We start from the raw sequence: 10,033 nt of genomic DNA, 5'->3' as shown, positions 1-10,033 counted from the left end.
TATTCATAACTCAGATCAGCGTTGTTACATATGCATGGCCAAGGGAGGAAGGAGAAGGTTCCTTCTGCTGGATCCACCATAGAAGAAAATGTTCATGAAACTCTGCCACAGCTCTTTGCTCTCCACCTCCTCATCCATCAAAGAACTGGTGCTTGGGCTATGGGAAAGAGATGGGAGGAATTAACAGAGCATTGAAATAATGTCTGGGAGCAGAGACAGGTGTGAATGAGTTAAGCACTCAAGCACTTTAAGCAGATGTGCTTTAAAACTTCCCAGACTCATTAGGTTGGGCAGTGAGGTGTGGAGAGCTGTTGCTTACCTCAAATAACCTAGCAAGTGCCTTCAGAGCACAAAATGTAACAGGACAAGATGGCTTTGAAACAGGATAAATGTACTTGGGTGTCTGGGAAACGAGCAAGAGCAAGAGGTGATATGAGATGACAAAGCCTGCAGACAGCTAGATGGAGAAGGAGACCTGACAGGGTGGCTGGCAGAGCCAAGATGACACCATTTAGATGAGAAGCAGAGGGGCTCATTTTACATCTGAACCATTTCCAGTGTCATCAGCAACCATATAAAGATGACAAACATGAATTATTTGATAGGAAAAAGAATGAAAGACAAAAGGTGAAATAATTCAGGGCATCTGCTGGGAACTAATCCTCCTCAGAGGAGAACAAAACCAACAACTCCTGGCTCTACATTGCTGGTTCTTGAGATTACAGATTACAGTGCTCAGGAAGAATTTTAAATATCCAGACTTCTGCTGTGTGGCCCACCCAGGCACACCTGTCTCAAAGGTAATCTTTGCGATAGAGAAATGACAAGGAAGATTTCCACCAAGAAAATTCACTCAGCAGGAAAAGCTATCCCAGATTTCCCCTTTGCTGGCAGTGAGAGTGTCCAGCTGAAAATAAGAAAAATAGTGATAAATTAGTAGCAGGGATAAAAAACTTGGAGCAACATTTTTGCACTAGAGGGATGGGTTTTCCATATGTCGGAGTACACGCAGTAACTCCACATTCCAGGGTGGCATGTTGCAAGAGCAGAGAAACCCTGTCCTCGTTTAAATTGATGGCCCCATTCCCATAGCCTGAAACCCTGGCCTGTTTTAAAGTCAAAGCGATCATGGTCTAATGGAAGGCGGCATTAAAATCTGAGCCCTGTGCACAAATGGATAAAGCACCTGGAAACAGAACCCCCCTCTGAGGAAGCAAGTCCTGACCAGACTAAGGCCTAAAAACATTAATCCTCTGGAAAACAGTAAGGAACAAGGAGTATCCAAGTCTGGTTTCAAATGGGGCTTTTCAAAGGTGACAAGAAAACCGGAGGTGTGTTTACTGCAGAAGAGGGACTTGCATCCTGCTCTGGGCATGTGCTGTGACAAAGCTTCACAGCCATGGAAAACACAGAGTTCATCCTGGAAAAAGAATGGCCAGCAAAGGCTGCGGAGTGAAGTGAAGTTTGACTGAGACATTTCAAAGTAGATCATTTAGTTGAAGAGCAAGAGCCAATGCGTACTCAATTCCCACGGGCTTGCATTCCTAACTCCCCTTTGGCCTCTCCTATTCAGTGGCAAGCAATCCAATCTGGTGGGTCACTTAACAGTTCTGACACTTGCTGGCTCTCACTAACGAAAGCATTTACAATGCAGGAGTGTTTTATTGAGAGGATTCCTAATTACAGCACAGTACCTGTATGAGGCTCCACAGGGAATGAAGCCAAAGACCCAAACGTGATCAGAAGCAACTGCTGAAACTTTGAACCTGCTAGCACTGGCAGCCAGCGCTTGATGCATCACATCTGAAACAATCAGATAAATAGATCAGATCAAAATGTATGTGGAAAAATACTATGACTGCCAGGCTTTTGAATTCAATAACCAATTCTGCTGAAAGCCTTCGAAGGGAATTTAATAACGCCATAAAAATGAAGTGTGGGTTACAAAAAGATGCATTTGTTTTCTGGATAGTTTTGTCTTATCTCCTTGTACGGCCAGGCGACAACAGCCAGCTGTTCCACAAGCGATAGATAGTTAATAGTTATCATCTCTACCACTAATGCAACTTTCTTTTATCACAACTTCATTTACAGGAAATTACTTCTGACATAAAATAGGGCCACGTGTTCCGATGGTGAAAATTAGAATGGTAATCACGGTTTCTGAATTTGAATGTAACAGGGGAAATGGGAAATAACCTAGGCTGATCACATTTCCTGGTAAGGTGACTCAAAAGTAGAAAAAACCCACCATAAATCAACAACGGACTTCCCACTGGTGTCCCACATGCCTGAGACTGAAAGGCAGGAAAGCAGCTCCAAGACACACATCTTCCCAGATCGCTTCCATTAGACATTTAAGACCAAACCTCTGGTTCAACATAACACCCCATTTATTTATTTACTCAAACTAAGAACACAGAGGCGTTCCTGTCTGGCCGAACTGAAGTCCTGCCACCTTCACCGAGCAGGAAGTATACAGGGTGGGTGCAAGGTAAGAGAGGTGAAATCCCAGAGCCTGCTTCTGCACACCGGGCTCCCAGAGTTGAAGGCTCTGCTTCAGCAAGAGCATCCAGCCAAGGCTCGAGGTGTGCAGAGGAGCAAGGAAAGAGCACAAGCATTTCAAGACACTGGCGGCACGAACATTTCTGTTACCTGCATTGCCGTAGGACAGAAAAATCCCCATTGTGGATCAGGGCCAGGCCTTGGAACAAAGCTGATTCTTGGAACAAACCTCCACTCCTGCTAAACACATGCATGCTTAACTTGATACCTGTGATGAATCCACTGGCCTCAGGGATTTAACTGTGGATATCCATGAGCACAGGCAGAAGTATTTGCAGAACTGTGGTCTGTGAGAGTGGAAATTTTCAAGCATGGCTGTTTACAGCAAAATGCTTTCATTGTGACTGGTGCGGAGCTCCATGCAGGTGTCTTGGTAAGCAAATTTATCAATAAGCTTTACATCCTCAGGCATGCTGGGCAACTAAAAAACCTCCCTATTTGTGATGCAGCCATTGAACTGCAGGAAAGCAGCAGCTCTCCTCTAGAAGTGTATGGGACTTTACCAATACCGTTCTTGCTTACTTGTGTAGAAGAGAAAATGAGCAGAGTTTTAATATAACACCAAGGATCTATTTCTAAAGGAAACTAGAACCATGCTATTTATTTGGGGGGGTTTCAATTTTGCCAGGCAAAGTGTTTTGAGTTACTCCAAGAGCAGGACATTTTTATTTATGGAATTCCCTTAATCTATTATAAAAATCCTCTGAGCTAAACCAGCTTCCCTGTATCCAAATCTCTCGGATAACACAACTCACTCCCAAGATGTTTACTTAACACTAACCATCCCTCTAGGCCAAGCTTACCAGCCGGTATCTTTATCCCCAGGATAACACTAAGTCCCCATCTGACAACCTTATTTCTCTTGGGGAATTACAAAGGCATGAATTTAGAAACACATTTTTTGTTTTCACAACTTGCTCAAAGCAACTTTATCTTCCCAAGTTGCTGAATGAACCAAGTTGCTGAATATCAAGAGAATGTCACAAGAATGAACAAAAATGTTCCATCACCAAGGGCCACGCAGCTTTGCAGTGACCAGAGGAAAGGCTGCTGGGAGAAAAGATGCTGCTCCCAGATCCAGCCCTTGTTGCAGGAACAGTTAAGCAGGTACTCACGACTGCCAGGGTCAGAACAGGAGTGGCATGTGAACACCTCTGCACAGTCATCCTGCTTAGAATCACAGAGGACATGCAGGCTAAACTACTAGTTCAGTGGCCAGACGCATGAAAGAATCTGGTTTCAATTTTTTCCTTTCTTTTTCTTCTGTTACTTCATTCCAGAAACAATGTATACTGAAGAGCAAACTTGGCGGGGGATTATTTATTTTTTGCTAGAAAAGTAAGACATTTACTAGAACTCCTGCTAACCCGTATCAGATGGTGAACAAGCAATTTAAGAGAGCTGGTGCAGATGGGAATTGCTGTCCATACACTGACTAGATTACTCTGGAAATCAACATCTATTGTGAAATATTCTTGAAATCAGCCAGTATTGTCACGTAGTTATTCCAAGCATGATGTAACAGGTCTTTGACAGATGGCTTTAAAGAGGATCAACCCAAACATGCATTTTATTTTACAAGACTTTTATTCTGTTTCACAGATTTGACTATTACAGCAGTGAAATTATTACAAGTGACTCATAACATTTAGTTCCAAATAAAAGTAGAAAAACACAAAAACGATAAAGGAAAGTTAAATGAGATGTGATGTGCGGTAAATGTGTTTTAAGAGCACAGAAAAGGTATATAAAAATACATTAGGATCAAGAATTTTGCAGACAGGTTTTGATTTAGTTACAATTTTAACACCACAGAATCACAGAACGGTTGAGCTTGGCAGGGACCTCTGGAGGTCATCTGGTCTAACCCCCCTGCTCAAGCAGGGTCACCTAAAGCCAGCTGCCCAGGACTGTGGCTTTTGAATATCTCCACAGCCTCCCTGGGCAACCTGTGCTAGTGCTTGGTCACCCTCAGAGTAAAAAAGTGTTTCCTCATGTCCAGAGGGACCCTCCCGTGTTTTGGTTTGTGCCCACTGCCTCTGGTCCTGTCACTGGGCACCACTGGAAAGAGCCTGGCTCTGTCCTCTTTGCACCCTCCCTTCAGGTATTTATATACATTAGTAAGATCCCCCCTGAGCCTTCTCTTCGCCAGGCTAAACAGTCCCAGCTCTCTCAGCCTTTCCTCATAGGAGAGATGTTCCAGTCCCTTAATGATCTTCGTGGCCCTTCGTTGGACTCTCTCCAGTATGTCCATGTCTCTCTTGTACTGAGGAGCCCAGTACTCGAGGTGTGGCCTCACCAGTGCTGAGTAGAGGAGAAGGATCATCTCCCTTGTGCTGCTGGCAATACTTCGTCTAATGCAGCCCAGGATACCATTAGCCTTCTTTGCAGCAAGGACATACTGCTGGCTTATGGTCAATTTGGACCTCTAGGTCCTTTTCTGCCAAGCTGCTTTCCAGCCAGGTGCCCCATCATAGATTGGTGCATGGGGTTGTTCCTTCCCAGGTGCAGGACTCTGCACTTCTGCTTATTCATTAGGTTCTTATCAGCCTGCTTCTCCAGCCTGTCGAGGTCCCTCTGGATGGCAGCACATCCCTCCGGCATATCAGCCATCCCTCCTAGTTTTGTGTCATCAGCAAACCTGCTGAGGGTACACTCTGCCCCATCATCCAGATCATTAATGAGGAAGTTGAAGAGGACTGGACCCAGTATTGACCCCTGGTGTGCTCTGCTAGCTACTGGCCTCTAACTAGACTTAGTGCCACTCATCACCACCTCTATGCCCAACCATTCAGCCAGTTTTCAACTCACCTCATTGCTCATCCACCTCATACATCAACAGCTTGTCTATGATGATCTCCTTTGACAGTGTCAAAGGCCTTCCTGAAGTCCAGCTAGACAACATCTGCTGCTCTCCCCTCATCTACCAGGCCAGTCATTTCATTGTAGAAGTTTATCAAGTTGGTCAAGCATGACTTCCCCTTGGTGAAGCCATGCTGGCTACTCCTGAAGAATTTTTTGTTGTTCATGTGCCTGGAAATCGTTTCCAGGATTAGCTGCTCTGTCACCTTCCCAGGGATTGAGGTGAGGCCGACAAACCTGTAAGTCCTTGGCTCCTCCTTTTTGCCATTCTTGAAGATAGGAGTGACATTTGCTTTACTCCAGTCTTCGGGCACTTCTCCCAGTTGCCATGATCGATCAAAGATTATTGACAGTGGCCTTGCGATGATATCTGCCAGCTCCCTCAGCACTTGTGGGTGCATCCCTTCAAGGCCCATGGACTTATGTATGTCCAATTTGCTTAAGTATTCCCTGACCTGATCCTCTTCCACCAAGGGTACATCTTCCTTGCTCCAGCCTTTCCCCTGGTCTGTGGAACCTGGGATTCCTGAAGGCTGGTCTTGCTAGTGAAGACTGAGGCAAAGGCAACATTTGGTATTTCAACCTTTTCCATGTCCTGTGTAACCAGGTCCCCTGTCTTGTTGAGCAGTGGGCCCACATTTTCCCAGTCTTCCTTTTGTCACCTATGTTCTTATAGAAGCCCTTCTTGTTGTCTTTGATATTCCTGCCTGAATTAAGTTCCATTTGGGCTTTAGTTTTCTTAACGTAAGCCCTGGATGCTCAGACAATGTTTCTGTAGTCCTCCCAGGTTACCCATTCTTGCTTCCACCCTCTATATTCTTCCTTTTTGTGTTCAAGTTTGGCTAGGAGTTCTCTGTTCATTCACACAGGCCTCCTGGCATTTTTGACTGACTTCCTGCTCACTGGAATGGAACTCTCTTGAGCTTGGAGGACATGATTCTTGAATATTAACTGGCTTTCTCAGGCCCCTCTTCCCTCCAGGGTCTTATCCCACAGGACTCTTCCAAGCAGATCTTTGAAGAGGTCAAAGTCTGCTCTCCTGAAGTCCAGGGTTGTGAGCTTGCTTTTCACCTTTCCTGCCTGCAGGATCCTGAACTCCACTATCTCATGGTCACTGTGGCCAAAGCTGCCTTTGATCTTCACATCCCCAATAAGCACCTCTCTTTGTTGGCTCTTCTGTCACTTGGAGGAGGAATTTATCATCAAACCACTCAAGAAACCTCCTGGATTGCTCATGTCCTGCTGTGTTGTCCCTCCAGCAGATATCAGGGTGGTTGGAATCCCCCATGAGGACCAGGGCCTGCAAATTCAAACCTGAGGCTGCTTCTATCTGTTTGTAGAGGGCCCGATCCTGTTGTTCCTCCTGGTCAGGTGGCCTACAGCAGACAAGACACCCACTGTAAATGTCACCTTTACCTGTCCTCTCTTTAATCCTAACGCATAAGCTCTCAGTCAGCTCTTCATCCATCTCCAGGCAGAGCTCTATGCACTCCAGCTGCTCTCTCACATAAAGGGCAACTCCCCTTCCTCATTCTCCTATCCTGTCCTTCCTAAAGAGCCTAGAAAGCTTACCACCTAGAAAGCACAGTATATTGAAAACTGTTAATTAGAAAGGTGATAAATCCAACAGTATATAAAAGGCAAAAATGAAACAGAAAAATGAAAGGAGGATGTGTGTGTGTGTGAAGTCTATTTTATGGCAAACTTCCAGTCCTTTGGCCACTATTAAGCAAAGTCAGTGGATTTCATATAAATTCTCTGTATAAAGGAATGTCTATGAACTGTGTACAATATGGCCCAGAATAAACATCTCATTATCAGGCTAATAGAGCTCCTCACAGAGGAAAAGAAGGTGCTTACGTCATGGTTTCATCTTCCCAATATAATACTGTCCGGAATTGGACTAGTGCCCCAAAATACCATTTTAGGAACAATGCGAATTCCTTTAATGGAAAGGAAATGCAGTAACCCGCCGATGCTGCAGAAGCATGGTGCTGGGCAATGGCCTCACTACTGCACACTTGCTTTAAAGTTCGTGTGGTTGACTGGCAGGGGGTGAGCCTCTGTGTTGAACACCCAGTCGTCCAGGGACAGCACGTCATCTTCACAGAACAGAAGATAGAGGTACCTGGAGCCATAAGGCAAGGGTGGGTGGGAAGAAGATGGACACAAAGGAAGATTAAAGGAAACTCAAGGAGAACTCCAAGCATGCACAAGCAAGTACTGTCAGCAGGACTGTGATGGGGACTGCCATTAGCCTCAGCTGCCACGGTTTATGGTGACACATTTCCTGACTCCCTGTCTCACTCTCCTGCTGGAAACTACCACTCCTGGTGCAAAGGTGGCAAAATGGGATAGGCATCTGCACTCAGCCACCCCACAAACATTAGCTCACGCTACCAGCAAAGGCAGATCTGCACCAAGGGGCAGCAAATTCAAGCCATGGTCATGCCTCCTCCGTGTGCAGGACATTAACCTGGCAGAGGAGACAGCTGTCTCTTAAACCATCAGGGCTAAATTCAAGGAACCTCAGCAGTCAGAGCCTCCCACTTAGAGCAGCTCTAAATCACAGGAAGAGTCTTCTAAATCCGGCACATGAGCATAAACCTCAAGAGTGCCAATGACAGCAGTGGTTCAACTACCAAAGTTTTGCAGCACCCAAAGTCCAGCCCAGTTTTCCCCACAGAGGATAAGACTTTCCCCTTATTCTTAAAGACTTATTAAGCAGACAAGAGCGTTGATGCTGCAGGAATTATGCTACTCTGAAAGGCCTCTGTGATCCTAGACTTACTTCAGAGTCTCCGCGAGAAAAAAACTCTGTTGCATGTTGTCATGGGTTGGGGTTGTGGTGTAAACATCTCGGATGCCAGAAAAGCCAGCTTCTACTCTACAATGTTTTTCCAGGGCCTGAGAAAGGAAAAGAAATCTCAGTAACACACAATAGCATGGAGTAACTCATTAATCATCATCAGTTGCACTACAAGTCAGCTTTACAAATTAAATTCCAGGTTTGTAGTAGCCTTTGTCTCTCACTGAAGAGCATGGTGATTACTCCAGACTCTGGGAATAAAGCTAGTTCTAATGAAATAGCAAGGGAAACATAAACCGCTTAACTTAGTTGATTGATTGACCTTGACGTTACACACATAGCAAAACCAGATCTCAAGTAGCAACTCTTAACTGTTTGCAGAGCCTCTTTTCCAGGGCAGTAGACAAATGACAGTTCTGCCACTGAAACGCAGCCCCTGCTAGGATATGGGGCAGCAGCCAACGGGCTATTGCATGAGCTAAAAAGAGATGAGGGACTTTTTGGCTGGGTGGTCTTTGTGGGAAGAAGACGAGACAAAGGGCAAAGCAGGTTTGTTGATTTTCCCTGATCAACTACGAACCAGTGGTTCTAAGCAGTTGAGATATTTCAAATAGAATGTTGACTCCTTTTTGCAGAGGGCTGTTACATTAATAGCAGGTTTTGGTGTCTGCAGCACTCCTCCCATAAGCCTCCACTGTTTTGATTGACTGACTGATTTTAGCATAGCCCAAAAGGGAGAAGAAAACATTCACAACGATCAACAGAGACACAACACTAAATTGTACTATTTTGTGTATTCCCACCCCATTGCTAATGTGTCTTAGTCTCTAACACAATTTAAATAATTTCTGTTCTTTTCACTGACCGAAGGAAAGATTTCTGTAAGAATCCAGCAGCCTGTAAGAGCTATTACCACGAGTTTTCCAACCATACCTTCACAACCTCCCAGCCCCACTGTCTGTACTTGGGATCGTGTGTCAGCCGCCACATATACATGTAGCTTTCTACAACTTCTGGACGTAGGATGTAGTAGCGCTCGCTAAGCCTGGTTGCCATGGCTTCAGTTCCAGCATCAAAGCGAAAGGCTTCAGGGCCGAGTTTGGTATCTAGACAAAATCACACACATGCAATGATCAGTTTGAGGAGAAAGCAGGTAAACACTGTCCAGGTGCTTTTATGCTGCTCAGACTGCCAACATTTAACGAAGGCTTGCGTGAGGTCAGACTAGCAGGTCAGTCAGGCCTGTGTATCAGATCAGCCTCAGAGCTGATGTCAAAATAGGGGCAACTCTACAGAGTGTGTGAGCTGTGCCCACTGCCACTCCAGGTGTTGCTCATCCTCTGGTATGTCTGGGTACTATCCAGGTGAGGATAAAATGTTTCCGAGGGTGGATACAACCAACAAGGCACAGACTTGGACCAGACTTGGACATGGAGAGGGCAGGTACAAATCCCTCCCGTGTCCTAGCACTTTTGCTGGGCTGGTATTTGCTCCTAGAAATTGCACTGCCCCTGACCCTGAGAGCAGAGTTCATCATTGAAGACAAACTCAGAACACAGATGAGAAAGAACAGAGAGGCAGACCCCGTCATAAAGCCTCAAAGAGAAAACACATTCAAAGGAAAATCTAGCCATGCAGCTGACCCTGCCATCGCAGAGATACTGATACACTGCTCCCGGGAAGGGGGTTTGTTTCACAATTATCAGTCACCAGACTGAGCCATTTCGCCTGCACTGCGGCAGGGAGGCTGTAAAAAGTAGTACCTGAGACCTGCAATTACTTCTGCCTTTCCTTCTG

At 45.4% G+C, this 10,033-nt stretch overlaps 1 protein-coding gene across 1 annotated transcript in view; it reads right to left on the bottom strand.

Annotated features, from left to right (window-relative positions):
• Nucleotides 1-4,133: 4,133 nt before the first annotated feature.
• The window catches only part of MAN1C1 (mannosidase alpha class 1C member 1), a 69,283-nt gene continuing 63,383 nt past the window's right edge, over nt 4,134-10,033 (bottom strand). Inside the window, exons 11-13 of the mRNA XM_049820901.1 lie at nt 9,170-9,342; nt 8,219-8,334; nt 4,134-7,555 (exon numbers count right to left, since the gene is read on the bottom strand). Coding sequence (XP_049676858.1) covers nt 7,438-7,555; nt 8,219-8,334; nt 9,170-9,342 — 407 coding nt within the window. The 3' untranslated portion in view covers nt 4,134-7,437. The remainder of the gene's footprint in view (nt 7,556-8,218; nt 8,335-9,169; nt 9,343-10,033) is intronic.

The sequence above is a fragment of the Accipiter gentilis genome, chromosome 17 (assembly GCF_929443795.1).
Source record: "Accipiter gentilis chromosome 17, bAccGen1.1, whole genome shotgun sequence".
NCBI classification, from domain to species: domain Eukaryota; kingdom Metazoa; phylum Chordata; class Aves; order Accipitriformes; family Accipitridae; genus Astur; species Astur gentilis.
The sequence above is the reverse complement of the archived record's forward strand: the minus strand, read 5'-3'. Positions and strand labels throughout refer to the sequence as shown.